This window comes from Cydia splendana, chromosome 26 (assembly GCF_910591565.1).
Source record: "Cydia splendana chromosome 26, ilCydSple1.2, whole genome shotgun sequence".
Classification (NCBI taxonomy): Eukaryota; Metazoa; Arthropoda; class Insecta; order Lepidoptera; family Tortricidae; genus Cydia; species Cydia splendana.
The window spans coordinates 2999648-3023819 of record NC_085985.1 but is presented as its reverse complement, the minus strand read 5'-3'; the positions used below and the strand labels follow the sequence as shown (position 1 = coordinate 3023819).

General features: G+C 41.2%; 2 protein-coding genes and 1 long non-coding RNA gene across 3 annotated transcripts in view; all 3 read left to right on the top strand.

Moving 5' to 3' along the window:
- Positions 1 to 1059: 1059 nt before the first annotated feature.
- On the top strand, positions 1060 to 4559 carry LOC134803467 (uncharacterized). The gene is made up of 4 exons (XR_010145978.1): positions 1060 to 1232; positions 2968 to 3129; positions 3893 to 3963; positions 4421 to 4559. It is a non-coding gene; the product is annotated as an uncharacterized LOC134803467 (long non-coding RNA).
- Positions 4560 to 4625: 66 nt separating this feature from the next.
- On the top strand, positions 4626 to 10521 carry LOC134803415 (protein slit-like; the record flags this gene model as incomplete). Its single annotated transcript, XM_063776234.1, has 7 exons — positions 4626 to 4741; positions 5671 to 5814; positions 7989 to 8060; positions 8251 to 8322; positions 9143 to 9214; positions 9697 to 9863; positions 10363 to 10521. Coding segments are annotated over 7 exons (798 nt in total), but the record flags the coding sequence as incomplete, so codon positions are not given.
- A 1033-nt stretch (positions 10522 to 11554) lies between these two features.
- The window catches only part of LOC134803543 (protein slit), a 30205-nt gene continuing 17587 nt past the window's right edge, over positions 11555 to 24172 (top strand). Inside the window, exons 1-13 of the mRNA XM_063776342.1 lie at positions 11555 to 11616; positions 11828 to 11919; positions 12441 to 12567; positions 13194 to 13265; positions 14374 to 14534; positions 16115 to 16244; positions 17810 to 17987; positions 19386 to 19495; positions 20330 to 20499; positions 21773 to 21986; positions 22559 to 22698; positions 23153 to 23322; positions 23977 to 24150. Of these exons, the coding sequence (XP_063632412.1) occupies positions 11555 to 11616; positions 11828 to 11919; positions 12441 to 12567; positions 13194 to 13265; positions 14374 to 14534; positions 16115 to 16244; positions 17810 to 17987; positions 19386 to 19495; positions 20330 to 20499; positions 21773 to 21986; positions 22559 to 22698; positions 23153 to 23322; positions 23977 to 24150 (1800 nt within the window). The remainder of the gene's footprint in view (positions 11617 to 11827; positions 11920 to 12440; positions 12568 to 13193; positions 13266 to 14373; positions 14535 to 16114; positions 16245 to 17809; positions 17988 to 19385; positions 19496 to 20329; positions 20500 to 21772; positions 21987 to 22558; positions 22699 to 23152; positions 23323 to 23976; positions 24151 to 24172) is intronic.

Genomic DNA, 24172 nt, shown 5'->3' with positions numbered 1-24172 from the left:
TTTGCGAACTTCGATTTTCGCGGATATAGCCCAGATTCGCATTATTAGCCAACTATACCGTCGTTATTGAAATTTATTGAAATTGAAGACTTTTACTAAACTTTTTATTCTAAAGACCTTAGCCCAATAAAACTCCTTTAGCTAAACTTTTTAAGACCCCTAAAGTTCTGAGTACAGTCATTAGTCATTTCAACCCAAAATGATTGCAAAAGTTTAAAATAGTCCCAGGGGTCACAAACCCCCACGAAAAGGTTTTTTTAGGTTGCGGTCTGCTTACAACGCCACCCGTTATCGACAGCGTGCCGTGACGTTACGAGAAAAATGAAAATCGAAATGGTCAAGCAGACCGGAGACTTAGCTAAAACCAGGCCCCGTCTCGGAGTAATTAACAATTGAGCCGCCATTAACAGGCGTTCCCCTCTGTCGAAAATAGGCGGCCAATGGTCAACCACATGTCAACCATATGTATGAACTGACGTATCTGACATGACGTACCTATACATTTGATGTGCCCCTCCCCCGCAAAAAACGGCAGACCATTTTGTACCGACAATTTTAGACATGGCGTCTCCGTTGGTTATATCCTCTAAGGGCCCCGTAGACAACATGCCAATCGCTAACGCTCCGTAGCGAACGAAACGCAACTGTCACTGTCACACTAATATGGAAGTGATAGAGAGACACAAAGCGATTCGATGGCGAAGCGCAAGCGATGGTCACCTTGGCTAGGCCGCCAGGTGTGCGAAACTGATCCTTTCGAGCATTCTCGGCTCCGTTCGGCTCAGCATTGCTCCGAGCAATTATTAGGGTTGTCACACTTGGCACAACTTGACGTCCCTTTGCGTTCACAACCACAGATAAGATAATGACTTGAATTTTGACAACCCTAAATAGCCGAAAGGGATATAATATAAGAAAGGAAGAGTATGGTTCGACCCTGACTCGCCGTCAAACCTCGGTTTTGTAGGAAGTTTCTTTTCTGTACGGTAGTACTATTACTTATTCTATGCTAAACTCTTCGTCCCCTCCCCAAGAGCTCTAAAGTAGCACGATCCATTACTTTTTCTAAACTTCTTCTACAATTCCAGAGACCTAAGCCGCAATGAGCTGACGGCGGTCAGCCGACGAACCTTCCGCGGTCTCTCGGCCCTAAAAAGTCTACATCTGGACGGAAACCAGCTCAAATGCATCGACGAAAAGGCGCTGGAGAATTTGAAAAGCCTCGAAGTACTGTAAGTTGAAGTTTTTCTTACTTTTTGATCTTTGTGTATTTAGTAACTGGAGACGCCATAGCTGTCATTTTTGGTACAAAACAGTCCGCAGATTTTTGCGGGGGAGGGGCACGTCAAATGTATGGCTATTTGTACATGATTTGTACGTAACGTACAAATATCCATGTTAGATAAACGTAGTAAGTAAGTTAGTCCATACAAAAGTTTGCATAATTGTGCAAGGTTTTCGGCAGAGGGGTAAGCTCTTAAAGGCGACTCCGGTTATTAAATGCTCAGACTTTTGGTGGTTATTAAGATCATCAGCACTTTCCGTAAGCTCTGTAACCTCATTTATTAGTATTTAATACACCAGCTCAAATACATCGATGAAAAGTCCCTTGAGAACTTGAAGAGCTACCTTAAAGTATCTTAAGTCCACATCTTAATAGATATTCTTGGTCTAAACCAAGAAAAGTCTGCAGCGATTTTGATAGCCCACGCAGTGCAAGTCATAATTTCATAGAAGTTTGACGTTTAAAATAACACTTGCACTGCGTGGGCTATCAAAATCGCTTGCAGACTTTTCTTGGTCTAACTCTATCTGCTCACCAATATCAAGTTCTGTGGTACGTGCGTGCTGGCAGCTTGGGCATTGCGGCACCTCAGCGCGTGTTATTTGTTTAAAAAAAAACACTTTATTGAAAGATTATGACAAACAGTGTTTGAATCTGTGTTTTTTTATGCTTCAAAAAAGTTTTAATGATGCAAATAGGTACCTCTTTTTGTTAACGTGTGTAATAAATGTAATAATATAAACTGTAAATGAAAATCTTGCGTGTTGTTTTACTATCGCGATCGAATATAATAGCCGAAAAATAATACTAGTTATTAAATAAGCATTGAGTTTAATATAAAGTTAATTGTCTCTTGCTTAAGTGTCGAATGAAATAGCTTTTATAATATTTTGTTTTTACAAATGATAATATCTCAGAGCATTTAATAACTGGAGTCGCCTTTAAGAGCTTACTGCTCTGCCGAAAACCTTGCACAATTGTGTAAACTTTTGTATGGACTGACATGGCTATTTATACGTTACGTAGAAAGCATGTAGCAATAGCGAAATAGCAATACATTTCACGTCCCCTCCCCCGCAAAAATCGGCATACTGTTTTGTACAGAAAATGACAGCCATGACGTTTCCAGTTACTAAATGCTCTAAGGATAATATGCAATTCAAAACAATAATCTTAATTTATTATCTCCTCTTTTATGTCTATTTACGGCACCGGAACCATATTAAAGATAATCTAAATCTTAAAATAGCCTCAGCATCCGTCTAAGGGAGATGAAAGCGAGATTTTCATCCTGACTTGCAGAAACGTGGCTAATGTCCGTAGCGTGACAGAGTGCTTGCAATTTTGCTGATCCTTCAAAGATAATATGAAAGGTCCGTCTTGGAATTAACATTTTTTCTTCTGCGGCCGAGATGTTTCTCTATAAGTAGTAAGTACCTGAAGTAAGTAAGCAAATATCCTTTATTGCACCATAAAGTTAAAAAAAATACAAAAAGCGAAAATTTTTATACGTCAAATTATTTATACGTCATAATTTCATAGAAGATTGACGTTTAAAATAACACTTGCATAGTCTGGGCTATCAAACCGCTGCAGACTTATCTTGGTCTAACTCTACCCAATTTCAGAAATCACAAACCTAGTTAGCTTATTTTAATCAATTGTTTTATTTTAAATTCCAGAACCCTAAACAACAACAACCTAACATATCTCTCGCTGGAGCCGGCGGCAGTCGCGAGACTACACACGCTGCGACTGACCGACAATCCAGTCGTGTGCGATTGTCGCGTCGCACGGTTGGCTAGCGCTGTGAAGAGTACGGGCATTTTGGGAGTTGGAGCAAGGTAATGTTCACATATTGTTTTAAAAAACTGCGACTACACACGCTGCGACTGACTGACAACCCAGGTAGTGTGCGATTGTAGCGTCGCATGATTGGCTAGGGCTGTGAAGAGTAAGGGCATTTTGGGAGTTGGAGCAAGGTACGTTACTTGTCTTTAGGCAGCAGTCGCGCGACTTCACACGCTGCGACTGACTGACAGCCCGGTCGAGTGCGATTGCCGCGTCGCACGGTTGGCTAGCGCTGTCAAAAGTACTGGCATTTTGGAGATTGGAGCAAGGTACGTTACATGTCTTTAGGCAGCCGTCGCGCGACTACACACGCTGCGACTGACCGACAACCCGGTTGTATGTGACTGTCGTGTCGCACGGATCAAAAAACTTTTTGGTCAACCAGAATCTTTTACATCGTTAGATAAGTAACTGTATCTGTCGACTGCGCAATATACTGCGTCTGACAACAGTTGTGTACTATTATCGTGTTACGAAACAAATTAGCGCAGAGTTTATATCTTTATTATACTAGGTCCGTGACTGATAACAAAGTTTGTGTCAATTAGCACCACTTGCACCATTCCACTAATCCGGGGTTAACCGGTTAAACCTGGAGTTACCATGGTTATCAGTACAATTTGACACTGTGTTAACGGTTTAACCGGTTAACCCAGGGTTAGTGGGATGGTGCAAGTGGCGCTTAGGGGGAAATATATATACAGCCCAAATTTTTACCAATATGCCTAGTAAATGTCAAGTGTAAATCTCTTGCAGATGCCAAGCCCCCGCCACACTGAGAGGAGCTCTTCTGACGGACCTGGAGACGCACGAGTTAATATGCAGTGGTAAGCTTGTATTATTTCATGTGTAGAATAAATAAATATTTTTTTTAATACAGGATTTTTTTAACCTTTGGCCAAATATGGCGAGGTTAGTATACAGGTCATAATGAGCAACTTTTACTAAGGGACCGTCCCAGAAATCGAAAAAAATTGGTTTTCCCATTGAAAAAATCGACCTCTGACTAGCCAAAATGTATGAAACCGCATTTTTTTTCCACATATTTAGGGATGGTCCCATAGTAAAAGTTACTCAGTATAACCTATAAATTCACCTCGTTAAGTGTCTTGAGAAAACACCCTAACTGCCGACAAATGGTAAAGAGCTATTATAACTATTCAATTTTTTCTAATTTTCGAGACCTTCTTCATCTGTAGCAAAAGGTCAGTTCTCAAAGTTACTAAATAAATGATTTCAATGCTTTCCAGCAGTTGAAACTTAATCGTATTTTTCTTTGAACAGGACCAACAACAGCAATCCCCGGCGAGTGCTCCGCGGAGCCCCGCTGCCCCCCACCCTGCCGCTGCACACCTGAGGGTACAGTCGACTGCAGAGAGAAACTTCTGTCGGAGTTACCTTCGACCATCCCGCATAGGGCTACTGAGATGTAAGTACTACTAGTTGCCCTTTGAGGTTTCTTTTGACAACAGTGTTTGCAGGTGAATGGTTTGCCGAGTTTCGCTGTCCCCCACTTTGCCGGTGCACACCCGAGGGTACAGGTGACTGCATAGAGAAAGATCTTTCGGAGTTAACTTCCACCATCCCGCATAGAGCTACTGAGATGTACGTACTGGTAGTTGCCCTTTAAGGCTACTTATGACAGCAGTGTTTGCAGGTGAATGGTTTGCCCAGTCTCGCTGCCCCCCACCTTGCTGCTTTTATATCAGTGACCCTACAAAGTTATTTACATTTTAAATTGACACGTGTCATGTTATTCATAGGATCTACTTGCTAGGGTTGAAACATACAGATTTTTGCACTAATGTTTAACAAAACAAAAATGGTTAAAAATATTAATGTGATTAATAAGTGAAAAATTAAATGCGTAGCCTAAATAATTCCCCGTTTGCATAAAAGTCTTTCGTTCTGTTCCACCTGATATTCTTCATAGAGTTGGGCACTTGAATTGGCTAAAAGAACCTTTAAACATGGGCAAGGATTCTTATGTATTGGCACAAGATAATTAATGTAGGTATACTTAACAGTTTTGAATGATTCACGGTTAGTTTCACTAGACTTACTCGTATATCGACCGGGATATGAACTGTGATTACCTTTTGTATTGTTTTCGAGCTCCCGATATTTCGACGCAGTTACATGCATCTTGTTCACGGGTAACTGATGATAGGGTGGGTGTCAAAGTTGTGTAGACCGCGCTCGGTCTACCCTCATTCGTGCACGTCGGCTACGTTCGCTTTCAACGTTACCACCGGATGCGTTCACACTCGTTAGTCTCAGTCACCCGTGAACAAGATGTATGTAACTGCGTCGAAATATCGGGAACTCGAAAACAATACAAAAGGTAATCACGGTTCATATCCCGGTCGATATAAGTCTAGTATTGTATACTTAGGTTTAAGATTAGTGCAAAATTTCTATAAAATATAGGGTCACTCAATTCACTTGTCTTGGCGCAGTCGGTAGGATCAACACTCTGACTATACTGAGTATAAATTAAATAAAGAACGACTAACGCGTCTCTCTCTTTCCAGCCGCCTAGAACAGAACGAGATAACCGAGGTCGGCGCCGGCGCGTTTTCGGCAGTGAAGCGAATCGCGCGCATCGACCTGAGCAACAACAAGATCACGAAGTTAGCTGCGGATGCGTTCACTGGACTAACTCATCTAACTTCATTGTAAGTATTCTTAAAATTGTTTGTCCTGCTTTGATCGTCTCATATCTAATAAGTTTTTGGCAAAAATTTCATTTTTGGTACAAGTTGACTGTACTTTTCTTACGACAGACAACTAATACTCATCGAGTCAATTCTAAAAACCCCTAACACAATTAGGATGCGCTGTTTCATCACAGAGTTCCTATGGCCACCTCCTGTCTCCATCATCAGATCAGTTCGACAGTACCATATTATTGTATTGTCATCAGAACTACATACAGCTGCCAATTTTCATGACGCTACGATCCTTGGAAGATGGTTAAATTAGTTACCTTAGATTCCATTACAGTTAGTTACAAACAGGTCGAGAGTTCCTATGGCCACCTCCTGTCTCCATCATCAGATCAGTTCGACAGTACCATATTATTGTATTGTCATCAGAACTACATACAGCTGCCAATATTCATGACGCTACGATCCTTGGAAGATGGTTAAATTAGTTACCTTAGATTCCATTACATAAATAGTTAGTTACATACAGGTCGACCTAATAAAAGCTTGTTAAAAATGCATAACTAGAAGGTAACACCTATATTACACGTTAACTTGTTTCTAAATCTAAAGCTGCGTTTCCACCAGAGATGTGTGAGGATGCATAGCACGGGGTGATAAGAAACAATGAAATCAGGACAGGCAAATGAAGTTCTATCGGTTTTTAACAAATACATCCCTTTGGTGGAAACGCAGATTAATCCAGACTACTTGATGTAGAAGCGCTGGTGGCCTAGCGGTAAGAGCGTGCGACTTTCAATCCGGAGGTCGCGGGTTCGAACCCCGGCTCGTACCAATGAGTTTTTCGGAACTTATGTACGAAATGTCATTTGATATTTGCCAGTCGCTTTTCGGTGAAGGAAAACATCGTGAGGAAACCGGACTAATCCCAATAAGGCCTAGTTTCCCCTCTGGGTTGGAAGGTCAGATGGCAGTCGCTTTCGTAAAAACTAGTGCCTACGTCAAATCATGGGATTAGTTGTCAAGCGGACCCCAGGCTCCCATGAGCCGTGGCAAAATGCCGGGATAACGCGAGGAAGAAGAAGAACTTGATGTAGATGTTACTTATTTTCTTTTTTAACAGTATCCCTCATTTTTGTATGTACCCACGTACAAACGGCAACACTCTTAAGGGCCAACGGGAGTGGTCATTTCTCCATACAAACGTACTCCCCGTTTTCCTCCGTGGTTTTTGAAGCTAATATTGATTAATTAATATTGTCAATATCTGTGTCGGACCGTTTTGCTTTTTTTGATATTTTTGTTTTTTAAGGCGCTAGAGCCCTTCAAAAATGGCCAAAATGGCCTAATTGACTATGCCGCAATGAGAGGCGTGGCATTCAAAACTGATATCAATTAGCCAAAAAAGCAAAACGGTCCGACACAGATAATTTCATAATCATTTAGATTTCCAAATTTGGTTACGATTGGTTAAGTTTTGGAGGAGGAAACAGAGGAGTACGAAACCTCGATTTTTGAGATTTTTACGCAGGATTTTTCGCCTTGTCCTTATCGCACTACTTTTAGGTGCCGCTTCCGTTAGCGAGACGGGTATATTTACCTAAAATATTTAAAACTCAGCTCCTGTTTCGTCTTAATTGTCCATCAGTGGACCTTATGCCTTTTTTAATAAGGTTTACGAACAGTTAGCAGTGTGGGCGGTGGTACTACCTATTTGAGAGTAGACTATTTAAAGTAGAATAATTGTATTAAGACGAAACAGGAGCTGAGTTTTAAATATTTTAGGTAAATATACCCGTCTCGCTAACGGAAGCGGCACCTAAAAGTAGTGCGATAAGGACAAGGCGAAAAATCCGTGATTATAAAATTATCTGTGTCGGACCGGTTTGGCTTTTTTGGCTAATTGATATCAGTTTTGAATGCCACGCCTCTCATTGCGGCATAGTCAATTAGGCTATTTTGGCCATTTTTGAAGGGCTCTAGCGCCTTAAAAAACAAAAATATCAAAAAAAGCAAAACGGTCCGACACAGATATTGACAATATTAATCTGTGTTGAAAAAAATCATTGCTCTAGCTTCAAAAACCACGGAGGAAAACGAGGAGTACGTTTGTATGGAGAAATGACCACTCCCGTTGGCTCTTAACATTTTATTGTATTTAACTGAACCATTTTTTTTTTCAGGGTTTTATATGGAAATAAAATCAAAGAGTTGCCTACAGGAATTTTCCATGGACTTTCTTCATTACAGTTGTTGTAAGTAAACGCCCTATCTATACATCTTATAGAGGTAAAACAAAGTCCCCCGCGGCGTCTGTCTGTTTGTATGTTCGCGATAAACTACTGAACGGATTTTCATGCGGTTTTCACCTATCAAATTCTTGAGGAAGATTTAGGTTATGTGTTATTTATCAGAAATTTTAAGAAAAATATATTTTGCTCACAGATTATTGAACTCGAACGAAATAACCTGCGTACGAAAAGACACCTTCCGAGATTTGCAGAACTTGAAATTATTGTAAGTATTTTGTATTTTATAAATGTTGGTTAATTAAGGTAGGTACTTTAACGGTCTGCAGCAGTAATTGTTAAGCGGGTGAGATGTTCAAATTTATCTGCCAACGATCTTATTTTTTTTCACTATTTAAACTTTGTTCAAACTGAAGGTTTGCCAACGCGCCATGGAGCGCGGTATTCTAGGTGTCAAAGTAACTGATCGCATAAGAAACACCACGCTGCGCTCTAAAACCCGCATTGCTGACGTAGGCGAAAAAACCGCTAGGCTCAAATGGGACTGGGCCGGTCACGTCTACCGCATGCATCCGGAGAGGTGGGCTAGCTTAGCCACCAAGTGGATGCCGGTAGAGGGACGTGGCCGCGGTAGGCCCAAACGGAGATAGCGAGATGACCTGGACAGCTTCCTGAACAACTGGCCGGAGGAAGCACCAAATCGGGAGTCGCGGAAATTAAGGGGTAAAGGCTAGTAAAAAAAAAAAACTTTGTTCAGATCATTTTAAATAGCTCCTCCGCCTAGCTACTTCTGCAACTTTCAATCAACTGACAGTTTGTCATCTCTCATCTCTTTCCTTATACTTTTAACGAGCAATTCTTGTATATATCTATTTCGGTGATCTCGGAAACAGCTCTAACGATTCCGATGAAATTTGCTGTAGTTTTCGGGAGCGAAAAATCGATCTAGGTAGGTCTTATCTCTGGGAAAATGCGCATTTTTGAGTTTTTATATGTTTTCCTGGGGCAGTGTCGAGAAATGGAATATTAACTTTAATTATTTTCCGAAAAATATTGCTATTAAATTATGTATGTTATTTTTATTTCAGATCCCTTTACGATAATAACATCAGGTCACTTCCAAACGGCACTTTCGCCGCGTTAACCGGCATACAGACTTTGTAAGTAAATATTTTACTGAGTATACTTATAATAATTATGTAGGCGTAGCTAAAGGGGCCCACTGATTAACAGTCCGCCGGACGGTAACGGCCTGTCAGTTAGAACAAAATATTAACAGTTCCGAACTACTGACAGGCCGATACCGTCCGGCGGACTGTTAATCAGTGGGCCCCTTATCAAGTATTTATACAACAGGTGTTCAAGTTGTGAAACGTTCCCATTTTGGAAATGAAAAGTTATTGTGTAAATAATGTGAGAATATTTTTCGGATTTCATTACTTCTCTCTGGGCTGTGTGTTCTATTTAATTATAATTGTTATTTAAACTTTATTGCACGATAAAAATAATTACAAATGGCGGACTTAGGAACTGCAAAATCCTTCAGGATTCAACACCGATAAGAGCAATAATATTACCCAACTAGAATTGAAACATTATGTTTCTTACATGCCATTAATTGAAATTGCACTCTATTCCACAGGCACTTAGGTCGCAATCCGTTCGCCTGCGACTGTTCCCTACGCTGGCTCGCCGCATACCTCCGCAAAAACCCCAGCCTTGAGACTTCGGGGGCCAAATGCGACTCTCCGAAGAGGATGGCTCGAAAACGAATAGATGCTTTGAGGGAGGACAACTTTAAATGCAAACGTGAGTGGACAAGCTAATTTAACTCTACCCTCCTAGGGCCCAGCCATACAAATGAAAAATCTAAAATTTGCCACTGAAATTTGAACCTATAGTGTAGAAAATAGAGTTGATTTTGCGTTGGAAAATTTAATGCAACAAAGCAAAAGCGACTCTGTTCCAATTGAATAGGATTAAAATTTCATCGAAATAGGGAGGTCCTACAGGTAGGACCTTGGGCCTTAGGAGGGTATGGTGTTGGAAATTTGGTTGATATTTGTTTGTTACCTTGTTACCTCGCTGTGATAAACTTACGACCCGATTCGAACTTTAAGATACGTCAGACGTCAGTTAATAGATCTAGAAACGATATGGATTAGATATGTCAGTGTCAAATGTGACATTTCTTCAAACAAAAACGTCACTTTTGACACTGACACATCCAATCCATATCGTTTCTAGATCTATTAATTGACGTATCTTAAAGTTCGAATACGGCAGTTATTCAACCCGTGTTTTTCAGCCGGTGAAGAGTCAGCCAACGCGTGCGCCGACGCCGCGGCGTGCCCGGCCGCGTGCTCGTGCGAGTACGCGGCGCGCGCCGTCAGCGTGGCGTGCGCACGCCAGGGACTTGTTGAAGTGCCGAGGGATCTGCCACTTAACACTGATGCTTTGTAAGTATCACAGTAGTACAGCTCTAGAGTGAGACGCGTGTGACGTCACGGCGTGTACGTGCGAGTACGCCGCGCGCGCCGTCAGCGTGGCGTGTGCACGCCAGGGACTTGTTGAAGTGCCGAGGGATCTGCCACTCAACACTGATGCTTTGTAAGTATCACAGTAGTACAGCTCTAGAGTGAGACGTGTGTGGCGTCAGCGTGGCGTGTGCACGCCAGGCACTTGTTGAAGTGCCCAGGGATCTGCCACTTAACACTGATGCTCTGTAAGTATCACAGTAGTACAGCTCTAGAGTGAGACGCGTGTGACGTCACGGCGTGTTCGTGCGAGTACGCCGCGCGCGCCGTCAGCATGGCGTGTGCACGCCAGGGACTTGTTGAAGTGCCGAGGGATCTGCCACTCAACACTGATGCTTTGTAAGTATCACAATAGTACAGCTTTAGAGTGAGACGTTTGTGGCGTGTGCACGCCAAGGACTTGTTGAAGTGCCCAGGGATCTGCCGCTTAACACTGACGCTTTGTAAGTATCACAATAGTACAGCTCTAGAGTGAGACGTTTGTGGCGTGTGCACGCCAGGGACTTGTTGAAGTGCCGAGGGATCTGCCACTTGTAGAGTTTTAAGGATGACTCACGCTAGACCGGGCCCGGCCGGGCCGGAGCTTCCGGTGGTTCGATTTATATAGATCCACGTGATCACCGATAAGCCGTCATAGAAAATGACATAACGAAGCTAATTTCTGGAATAGACTATTATTCCCGTGCACGAAATAAAGCACCAGATAATTATTAGAAAAACATACGTTATTTTTAAACACAATTACTATTTAATAAATCAGATCGAAATATAAAAAGTAGGTGAGTGACCGTGACGTCACTATACTCATTTTCATATAAATTCCATATTAGCAAATCGTTATGACAGTTCTAAAAAAGAAGCTGATTTAACTAGTAGGAAAGTAGCCTATTTTGGAGAACCTATGTAATAATTCTTGCTGGATTGCTTGGATTGGCTCAAGAGTAAAACCGTAATATTGTTATAATGGTTATAATGGATGGTCTTATCGGAAGATCAGCGCTGGAAGTCGCCAGCAACATGCTGAGGTGAGACCATTTCGTGGCACTCTCTCTTTTTTTTATGTTTTCTCTGTTCAGTTTTAAGTTTTTATTTTGTGTTTGTGCTCACGAATAAAATTATTTCTATTTCTATAATGTTACGATAACTTACGAATGCTCAAACTTTTATAGTGTAGGTACATTTATTTTTACACACACACTGTCTAACATTTTTTATATAACTTTATATCCATTTCAGGCTGATGCCAGACAACAGTCTAGGACAGATCAAGTCGGACGGACTGTTTGGTCGGCTTCCAGACCTGATCAAACTGGACTTCAGAAACAACGGTAAGTTGTTTACTTGCGTCTTTTTTTGTGCTAATAACTAATTTATTTGTTGTAGTTTGTTACACAAGTACCGCGACCTCCGTTTATTCAATACTTGTAAAAGAAGATAGTCCGATTACTCTGATACTCGACTATTGCAAATAAAAAAGCAGAACATTATATGTATGTAAATAACTACCACGGCTGGAATAAGAATTGCCAGACTTGTGTTACTAAACGTCCTCGCTTCCCTCACCCGTGTATCACACTCGGCCCACGGTACAGTTTCCTATGCATAACAACTAATATAAGGTGCAATTTCGACTGCGGGATAATTTCAACGAATCGAAATATCTTCCATGTTTTTATTATTAACTAGAGTGCCATATATGTCCAGATAGTGAAAAAGATGTGTTGTGTGTGACTCTAGTTAATAATGTAAAACATGGAAGATATTTCGATTATTATTTCGAAGATAGTTGAAATTACCCCGCAGTCGAAATTGTCCCGCTGCACCTTATTATATAATATTTCTTGTGCAGGTATAACAGTGATAGAAGACAACGCGTTCGACGGCGCTGCCAACATTCAGGAGTTGCTGCTGGACGGTAATCTCCTGCAGACGGTCACCGACAAGATGTTCTTTGGACTGCACAGTTTGGGCACTCTGTAAGTGTTAATTAATACTTACCTTAAAACTAGCATACATATTACAAACAATATTACAATAGTATTTTATACAATCATGATATAATAGAGAGCTTTTCAGTCGAATACCGTGTTTAATGCAGGTACGAGAGTACTCTTTATTAAACTGTGGTACGAGATTGAAAAGCTTGATTATATCACTATTGTATACAATACCTACTTTTTCTACAAGTCAACAAAAATAATACTTTTTCTATTTACTATAAAACCTAAATAATGAAAGAAAATTAGGTTAAGTATCCAGTAGTACAAAATACATAAACGCGTGCATAATATATGAATAGGTATTATAATAGTCGCGCATTGGTGTCTTTTCCACTGGACCGCGGCACCACGTGATTGGTCAAAGTCATTATAGTTGGCTAAACCGTTTCGAAATGAATATAATAGTTGAGTTGGGAAACTAAAAACCCTCAAACGTTTTACTTCACACTTCATTGAATTAATGTAGAAAAGAGTTATACGCATACGTCTAACATGAGAAACTATTTTAGTCTCCCTCCTACCTCCTACACTAGAGATGGCGCTACTAGTTGTCACTAAAATAAGTACCTACTTTGATAAAGGTAACTTTGAATTGTTCACAGATCTCTAACAGATAATAAGATTAGATGCATCACTCCAGCCGCCTTCGATCACCTGACTATGCTTGCTACACTGTAAGTAACTTTTCACCACACCAGCTCGGAAACGCTTACTTTGCACTTCAAAAACTGATAGCAAAGTTGCATTTTATTCACATGTGAGGCAAAGTAATCAAATGCAAATTTTGAGTTGTTTTCTTATGTTTGCTGGTAGAATTGACTTTTAAATGATGATTTTGGATGATAAATATTGAATAACATTCATTTGGATTAGATTTGGTTTGATTTTGTTTGATATTTTACATTTAATATTTGCTTCGGGTTGGTGTGGTGAAAAATTTTGTGTTTCACTCGGGGGCAAATTTTGTTTAACCCTCGTGCTTTGAAACCCTCGCAACGCTTAAGATTCCATTTTTCGAACCACTTGCTACGCTCGTGGTTCAATTTTGGAATCTTTCGCTTGCTTGGGTATCAATATTAGCACGAGCGGTTAAACAACAACTTTGCCCCCTTGTAAAACAAATAACTATTAACATTATGGAAAATAGTGTTTACATTTCATAACTAAATTTCAATAATAAAGGTGGTTATACATAGGTAGACTATTGTACTTTTAATATTTTATAAATTTGCTAAGTCCAAATTGATTCGAATTAGACCAAGATAACTCGACAACGGTTATGACAGCACACGAGCACAGACTGTGCAAGTGTTATTTAATAATAATAATAGGCCTTTTCATCTGTGTCAGATGTTTTAAGCAGCATCCAGGTAACGACACGCACAGTGTTATTTTACACGTCATAATTTCATAGAAGTTTGACGTTTAAAATAACATCTGCACAGTCTGGGCTATCAAAATCGCTGCAGACTTATCTTGGTCTAACTTTAATTAATCTACTAATGGTTCCCTGAAAGTCAGTGTCAAAAGTTGACTTTTTGTATGACACAAACCTGAATCAGGCGTGGCTCACTCCGCGATTTCATCGCTTTGCAACAGGTAGCTACAAGTACATCCGTTCCACACCAATTTTGGTGGCTAGCCATAAGCCGCGCGTGGCGCTGTCGCCACCTAGCGGCCATATCTGTCCTGATCGTAACAGACGCGTTTTGTTAGAGAGTGAGTCTTCTGTACCTAGTACTATTATTTATTCTGTGCCTGAATATAATTTCTGTATCACAGAAACCTGGAGAGCAATCCCCTGGAATGCAACTGCCATACTGCCTGGTTGGCGGGCTGGCTGCGCGTGCGACGGCTCGCCCCGGGGGCCACATGCGCGTCGCCGCCGCAGTTACGACAAGCGCAACTGCACGCGCTCGACCAGGCGGACTTCAAGTGCGAACGTGAGTACACATACTTAACCTTGTACTACAGTAGAACCTCGATTATCAGTACTCGGTTCGGATAAGTGTGATAATCTAAAGTTTGTATAATAGAAATGTGTGTATACAAGGCGTAGGTGTATAAGGCGATAATGGAAAGTGTGGACTGGACGAAGATGTAGTGACAATAATTGAGAAAGGTATGTTGAGATGGTTTGGACACGTGGAAACAATGAGTGAAAGAAGGCTAAGAAAGAGAGTGTATAAGGGAGAGGTGGGAGTTGGAAGGGGTAGACCTCGGCGGACTTTCTCTAATCTGGAGGCCGACTTTTGAATTTCGACCGCTCGAATTCGTGTATTTTGTTCAATAAGGGGTCATCCATTAATTACGTCACACGTTTAGGGGGGGGGGGGGGGGGCGGTCAAGAAAATGTGACATATTGTGACATGGGGGAGGGGGGGAGACACAAACTTTGTGACGTCACTTTAACTTCATCAGTAATCGAAATTTTTTTTTTAATTATTTTATTCGCTGTACATTTAAATAACAAGTTTTAAAAACGATAATCGTTTTTATTCTTTTAATTTTCTTTCCTAAGCAGTTTTGGGTTATAAAATTACTAATATTTATATCGTCAAAAATATTCTGATAAAATATTAATAATACTTAGGTACTTACTTAATTCGATTTGGCGATTTCGTAGAAAAAATGTGACGTCACAGTAGGGGGGAGGGGTTTGCCAAATGTGACCAAATGTGACAAGGGGGGGGGGGGGGTCAAAAAACCTAGAAATTCGTGTGACGTAATTAATGGATGACCCCTAATATCTCCAGTACCCGGCATTTAAATTCTACTAATAGAATTGAAAACGAGTGGTCAATACCACTCGATTCCCAATTTCTATCGCTCGTATATCAAAAATTTGCATTTCACTGTTTTCCGCCGATTTTTGAGTGACGAAATCGAGCGCACGAATTTCAAAAATCGGCCCCCAGATCGGGGAAATATTGAAGAAAGGCCAGGTCAAGAGCACCCTAAACCGGTGAGCGTGTCTGCTTACCCCTCCGGGAAATAGGCGTGATTATATGTATGTATGTATGTATGTATGTATGAAATGTGGGTTTAGGGACGAGTATAAACAAAAATAACTGACCACACTAATACCACACTAAATAGGGGCTCTTATGACCTTTACAGCTAAAACACGCTCCCTATTCTGCATTATAACATTATATTTACGGCCCCTAGCCTAGTTGGTAGTGACCCTGCCTACGAAGCAGGAGGTCCCGGGTTCGAATCCTGGTACGGGCATTTATTTGTGAATCATATACGATTATTTACATTATTTTGCTTTCATAAGTAATAGTTACTGATTTTTAAAAAGCGTTTTTTAATTAAAAGACACTTCAAGATCGCGTAGCCTTTTTCTAATGCTAAAAACGAACTATAAATGGGCTAAAAAGCTATATTGAAATCGTTGTGGCCGAAATTATAAGTTGGTTAATATCCTGATTCGTGCCAATAAACAAGAGGCTCCTGTGCTGCCCCCTACAGTTCGCCTACAAGCTACAACTTGTTTATTTGTTTTTATTTGTTTCAGCTGAAGACAAGGGCTGTTTAGCGGCAGATTACTGCCCCGCTCAGTGCTCTTGCACCGGTACTGTTGTGCGATGCTCACGCGCACAACTGACGGCCCTACCCAGTAACATACCGCGGCAGACCACTGAATTGTAAGTCGCAATACAGAACCTAATATTAACTCTTAAGTCCGTAGCGGCAACATACTTGATGCCATCAAATTAAAACCAAAAATATTACTTTGCTAATCCGCGAAAAGATAACATGCTAGTCAATCAGTGCTAACCCGTTATACTTACTTGTGTATTTTTTACAATCCCATTCCATTCCATTTTAATGTTCCCATCCTCCCACCGTAAGAATAAATACACAAATATAACAAATTGCCACCAAAAGAACAATAGGTACTCGACACGTGTTTCGCCTCTCTACGAGGCATCCTCAGGAGATGTTGACGGTCTGACGCCCAATACTTAATACTTAATACTTGTCATCATACTTAAACGAAAACGCATCTCTACTATAAGAATTACGGTTCGAAATCGAATGACTAGACAGGCATGTCAAATGGTTAAAGGGTTCGTCGCCATAACAATGTAGAGTGTAATATTTTAAACTTTCGCATTTTGAACACATATTAACTCACATTTATAGACGGGTCTAACCTGAAACCTGTGTCGAAACGTCGGTAAATCAAGGTAATTGAATAAAATTCGCATTAGACCCGTCTATAAATGTGAGTTAATGTAGAGTGTAACGTTTGTTGCGTCGCCAGTTCCTTTTTATTTGAACTTGGCTGGACACGCTACCGTGCTACGCTACGCGTGTCTATATAATAAACTTGTTTTCAGCCTTTTAGCCAGTTTTAGCCCAATCGAATATTCGGTTCGGTATAAGCTGCACCGAATGTTCGGCCGAATATTAAAAAGTCCATATGCGGCCCATCTCCACTATACACTATATGTTCGCAATAAATAATTTTGACTTTTGACCAATCGCGAGTGCCCTTTTGACCAGTGTTGCCGCTAAACTTGTCCTGACAAGTGTATGTGGGCTTTTCTTAATAAACAACTAACTTTATATTTATGTTTATTTCCTGGCCGATTTATAAATAAACAATCCTTTCAAAAGCCGACTTAATTACCTAAAAACCGGCCAAGTGCGATTCGGACTCGCGCACGAAGGGTTCCGTACTATTACGCAAAAAACGGCAAAAATCACGTTTGATGGGAACCCCAATTAGATATTTATTTTATTTTGTTTTTATTTTTTGTTGTTATAGCGGCAACAGAAATACACGTACAAATATACTATCACGGTTCATGAGTTACAACCTGGTGGCAGACAGACGGACGGACAGACGGACAGCAGAGTGTTAGTGATAGGGTCCCGTTTTTACCCTTTGGGTACGGAACCCTTAAAAGAGAAGGTTCACAATAACAGCCGTATTCGAAAAATGAGATACGTCAAATACTAGATATTGAAACGATATGGATTGGATATGTCAGTGTCAAACAAGTGTCAGAATTGACGTTTCTTCAAACAAAAACGTCACTTTTGACACTTGTTTGACACTGACATATCCAATCCATATCGTTTCAATATCTAGTATTTGACGTATCTCATTGTTCGAATACGGCTGTATGTCAACAGCTCTGTACCTAACAATAACTCTTTCTATTTGTACATATAATAATTAATTTATTTAATATTCCAGATACCTAGAATCCAACGATATAACCAGCATCTCACCGGAACAAATCCAGCATCTAACTCAACTCACTCGCCTGGACGTGTCCAACAACAAGATTGGTGTGCTCGCGAACAACACCTTCCAGGGACTCACGAAACTGTCCACGCTCATCGTCAGTTACAACAAGCTGCGATGTGTCCAAGTAAGTGTATCTAGTGTACTTGGTAAATCTAACAACATGTGTCTTTCCATTAGTGAATGGTCCAAAGAACAGAAAAGGGTTCTTATGCTCATCCATGTGCCACCAGGGTCCACCCTTTTCTAATGGAAATGTCCATGCACATGGAGCATAAGAACCCTATTCTGTTGGAAAGCCACATCATATAACCAGCATCTCACCAGAACAAATCCAGCATCTAACTCAACTCACTCGCCTGGACGTGTTCAACAACAAGATTGGTGTGCTCGCGAACAACACCTTCCAGGGACTCACGAAACTGTCCACGCTCATCGTCAGTTACAACAAGCTGCGATGTGTGCAAGTAAGTGTATCTAGTGTGCTTAGTGAATACAACGACATGTGTCTTTCCATCAGAGAATGGTTCAAAGAACAGAAAAGGGTTCTTATGCTCATCCATGTGCCACCAGGGTCCACCCTTTTCTAATGGAAAAGTCCTTGTGCACAGAACCCTATTCTGTTGGAAAGCCACATATAACCAGCATCTCAGCGGGACAAATCCAGCATCTAACGCAACTCACTCGCCTGGACTTGTCAAACAACAAGATTGGTGTGCTCGTGAACAACACCTTCCAGGGACTCACGAAACTGTCCACGCTCATCGTCAGTTACAACAAGCTGCGATGTGTGCAAGTAAGTGTATCTAGTGTGCTTAGTGAATACAACGACATGTGTCTTTCCATCAGAGAATGGTCCAAAGAACAGAAAAGGGTTCTTATGCTCATCCATGTGCTACCAGGGTCCACCCTTTTCTAATGGCTTTCCATTGCACATGTAGCATAAGAACCCTATTCTGTTGGAAAGCCACATATAACCAGCTTCTCAGTGGATCAGATCCAGCATCTAACGCAACTCACTCGCTTGGACGTGTCCAACAACAAGATTGGTGTGCTCGCGAACAACACCTTCCAGGGACTCACGAAACTGTCCACGCTCATCGTCAGTTACAACAAACTGCGATGTGTTCAGGTAAGTGTACCTAGTGTGCTTAGTAAATCCAACCACATGTGGCTTTCCATCAGATAATGGTCCAAAGAACAGAAAAGGGTTCTTATGCTCATCCATGTGCTACCAGGGTCCACCCTTTTCTAATGGCTTTCCATTGCACATGTAGCATAAGAACTCTATTCTGTTGGAATACCTCTTTTCTGACCACACTTTAATTGTTGAGGGCGTGTGTAGGTTGATGGCATAATTTAGTATGAGCGGTTATGTATTTGTTTAATTATTTAAACGTTTACACATTTTAAGGATAAAGTACAAATGGTAAAGGCAAAGGCAAAAAGCAATAAACCCAAAGCCTAAAGGCAATTTGTACCAGTCGACCATCAGAAATTAAATAAATTATTTCTTAATTTGCAGCGCGACGCCCTCAAAGGCCTGACACAGCTCCGCGTCTTGTCTCTCCATGGGAACAACATCTCGATGCTCGCCGACGGAGTCTTCAGAGACTTGGAGTCCATCTCGCATGTGTAAGAATACTTATTCTTTTACTATGCCAGTAACCATAGATTTCTACTTTGACTACTTTGAGTTTGAATTTCCATGAAAATGTAATTATTCAAAATATACTATTTGACGCTGTTTTTAATTCAAAACATAATGGCCCTAAGCTAAGATGGGGTAAGACTAACATAGTTTATTTTGCTCGGGGCAAGACAAATAGTATGAGGATTTCGTACAAGTGATAGTCTTACCCCGATGATAGTCTTACCTTACCTTATATATGTAGAATTTATTCCTGTCTATAAAGACACTCAACTGATCTGTATGCAGTTGGTTTACTAACGAATGGGCCAAAAACGTTTCAACAAAATTTGCTAAAGATTCGTTTGGGAAATGAAACTATTGCGATAAGTTTGTTGGGAAGTGAAATTTGGCGAAAGGTATTTGTCCCAAACGAAAGTACACCAATTTCGTTACATTTGTGTATACTAACATATCTTTGATTTTAACCCGTGACACTAGGTGGCGTTGATTGTAGGCTACATTTTGTAACATTAACGTTTGAGATTGGTTTTTCTTAATGCTTATTATATAATATTTAAGTTTTATATAAATCTTAAATTAACCAAACAAGGCACTGTTCAAATTGAATTTTCCTGATTTTGCCATTTGGCGCTAAGGCCCGTTCCAGGTTAATAAGAACCCCTTAAAATTACCGGTTGGGCAACGTTTACTCTCACTTTCGAAAGAAAAAAAACTCTTTAGTGAGAATTTGTCTTACGTAGGTATGATGATGATACTGTGAAGATATCTACCTACAATTCTACGTACCTACCTATTTATTTTATGTTCTCTTACAGCGCTCTCGGCTCCAACCCCCTCTACTGCGACTGCTCGACCCGCTGGCTCTCCGAATGGGCCAAGAACGCGGGCGAGTACGTCGAGCCCGGCATAGCTCGCTGCGCCGACCCGCCCGCCATGAGAGACAAGCTCATACTTAGCACGCAATCTTCAGCGTTCATTTGCAAAGGTATGTGAGGTTGGTTTAGGCGTAGTTGTTGCTTCAACTAGCCGGTAGATGGATCTGATTTTAATTCTTGGCATAATCTTATTGGCACAGTCTTTAGCGTTCATTTACAAAGGTAAAGTAGGCAGTGGGGAGACACTCCTCACTTCGGTCGAACTCGGCTCCATTCGGATCAGCATTGCTCCGAGCAATTATTAGGGTTGGCACCACTTGACTTCCTTTTGCGTGCACAACCACAGATAAGATAATCACTTGAATTTTGACAACCCTAAATAGCCGAAAGGGATAGTGCTATACACGCTGAAATTTTTATCGTTTTGTTCCCGAAGCGTAGTGGTTAGGTATCGATTACACAGCCAAATAAAATTGTCAAAAAAAATCTAGCTCTTAGTTTCAAAATTGCCAAATAAATAAAAAATAATACAGAACTCGAAGCCGTGAGAATAAATAGTAACACAGAAAAATGCCGCCTCAAACCGTCGCCGCCGCCGCGATTTCATTCGTGCTGATTTTCTAAGGAGCTATCCCTCCCGCACCCCGCACGTCCCGCGGTTATGACTTGTGACTTATGACTTGTGGTTATGACTTTTTCGACGTGACGTCAGCGGTGTTACTACGTGTTTTACTCATTTCGTGAAACTGATTTTTCACTTGCTTATTTTTTTCATTTGAAGAGCTAGATTTTTTTTGACAATTTTATTTGACTGTATAATCGATACCTAACCTCTATGCTTCGGGAACAAAACGATAAAAATTTCAGCGTGTATATTAGAAAGGGATAACATGATTCGACCCTGAACCGCTGTCAAACTTCGGGTTTGTAGGAAGTGTCCTTTCTGTACGGTAGTACTATTATTTATTCTATGGTATTAGAGGTGGGTTTTTACTTCTATTAGTCACTAGATGGCGTTCTATGTCTGCTTATAATAGAAATAATGTGTTGCGCGTTGCACTGACCTTCCAGCTATGAAACATGCGCATTCTACTATGTTCATTTTTATAGTGTGAAGTCTGAACTTTAACTTTGCGAGAGACTTGCGTTGCTTTTAATGTAAAGCTGATGACTTGTGTCTACCTAAGTTACATCGTCGTATTGCATGGCAGTACGTCTCTCTCAAACCTGCAACGAATATATCGATAGATCGATACACCTCACTTTGAAAAATTTTATGCCACTTGAACTGCAGGGTATGTCAAATATATAGACTAATATGATTTATTTATGTGAATTGTGATATTCTTTTATCAGTCTGTAAAAAATCATCATTCGTTCCAGGCAAGCCCCCATCCGACATCGTGTCAAAATGCGACCGCTGCTACAACAACCCGTGCCGCAACGGCGGCGCCTGCTCCGCCACCGCGTCCGGGGGCTTCAAGTGCTTGTGCGCAAGAGGCTTCCACGGAGCGACGTGTGATGCGCAGATAGATGCGTGTTATGGCGAGCCGTGTGCGAATGGAGTGTGTCAACTGCTTGAAGAAGGACGGTTCCAGTGAGTAGCTTATTTGAGTAGCTTATTTTAAAAGTTATGACTATTTACCCGCTAGATGGCGTTGTACTCAACTTTGTGTAATAGCAATCTTACTTGTTGGCGGCGTCCGTGTGGCTTCAAATGCAGCAGTAGAGTAGTATTAAGTCAGTAGGCTATAAATGCTTGTTATGGCGAGTCGTGTGCAAATAGCGTGTGTTAATTGCTTGAAGTTGGGTAGTTACAGTGAATACGAGCTTTCCGCTAGATGACGCTGTATTGAACTTTCAATGTGTGTATAATATCGCTCGTAATTACCTACTACCAGGCGTGGCTCACTCCGCGATTTCGTCGCGTCGCAACAAGTAGCTACAAGTACAATCCGTCCCACACCAATTTTGGTGGCTAGCCATAGGCCGCGCGTGGCGCTTGCGCCACCTAGCGGTCATATCTGTCCTAATCGTAACAGACGCGTTTTGTTAGAGAGTGAATCTTCTGTACCTAGTAATTTTATTTATTCTGTGCTACTAGACCAAACGGAATGGTATGTCCCATAATGAGTATTTTTCTATCAGCTTTCACCTTCTTTTTTTCAGCTGCTCCTGCCAGCCCGGCTACACCGGTGTGCGTTGTGAAGTTAACATCGACGACTGCGCAGCGCACCGCTGCCAGAACAATGCCACTTGTATCGATCAATTGGAGGGATACTCTTGCCAATGTGCGCCCGGATATATGGGTGAGAAATTCTTAAATATTGCTTTTTAAGAGGGAAGAATAGCTTTGCGATCCTAACGAAATAACGGTACTTTTTCTATGAAGCTCCATTTCGGGAGAAAATGGTTTCCACTAACTAAATCTTAACAAATCACTTCGATTTTGATGTCGATCGCTTCAGCCATATATATTCTCGATTTATAGATAGAACGGACTGGAATGGACTCGAAATTGTTATCTTATACCTTTAAACGAGAAATTCTTGTATATTTCGGGGATCTCGGAAACAGCTCTAACGATTTCGATGAAATTTGCTATATGGGGGTTTTCGAGGGCGAAAAATCCATCTAGCTAAGTCTTATCTTTGGAGAACGAGTATTTTTAAATTATTATGTTTTCCGAGCAAAACTCAGTCTCCCATTTATTTAATTTTAAACAAATAGCATGTATTTTTACAATTGCTCTGTCGTTCTCAGGCGACTTCTGCGAGAAGAAAATCCCCTTCTGCACATCAGAGTTCAACCCTTGCGCCAACGGGGCGACCTGCACCGACCACGGCAGCCATTATTCGTGCACCTGCCCTCGGGGGTACTCCGGACAGAACTGCACCACTAACGCTGACGACTGCGTCAACCATATGTGCCAGGTAAATATTAACCCCCTTATGAATAAAACTTACGGCCCTGATTTAGTTAAATTATGTTTTATCGCTTTCTTACACATACATAAGTCAAAATGACAGATACGGACAAACCATTATTAGCTAATTGTGGTTTGTAGTGCGTTTATGAATAAGGGGTTAAGTGTAGCTTCTGTACTATAACCAGCAGTAGCCATAATTGCATGACCATTGGTCACTCTTGCCTTAGCGGCGCGGCCACGACATTGCGCGACTGGCGACGGCGGCGGCGGCAACCATAGGTTGGAGCGAGGCACAGTGTTATTTTTCAAGGTTCTCGTCATGTCTGTACCATTTTTAGGGTTCCGTACCCAAAGGGTAAAAAGGGACTCCGCTGTCCGTCTGTCTGTCACCAGGCTGTAACTCGAGAACCGTGATAGCTAGACAGTTGAAAGTTTCACAGATGATGTATTTCTGTTGCTGCTATAACAACAAATACTGAAAACAAAATAAAATAAATATTTAAGTGGAGCTCCCATACAACAAACGTGATTTTTTTTTGTTTTTTGCGTAATGGTACGGAACCATTCGTGCGCGAGTCCGACTCGCACTTAGCCGGTTTCTTTTTTTAAATGTTATTTATCCAGAATTTGTTATAAAGTGAGAAATTTATTTTTGCAGAATGGCGCCACTTGCGTGGACGGTCTCGACGAGTACAAATGCGTCTGCTCCGCTGGATACGCCGGCCGTTACTGCGAAGCCGCGCCTCACGCTGCACTTGGAACTTCTCCCTGTGCCCATCATGACTGTGTACACGGAGTGTGCTATCTGCCCACTGCCGCGCTGGCGCTGCAGGTAGTGTAGCCACACAACGATA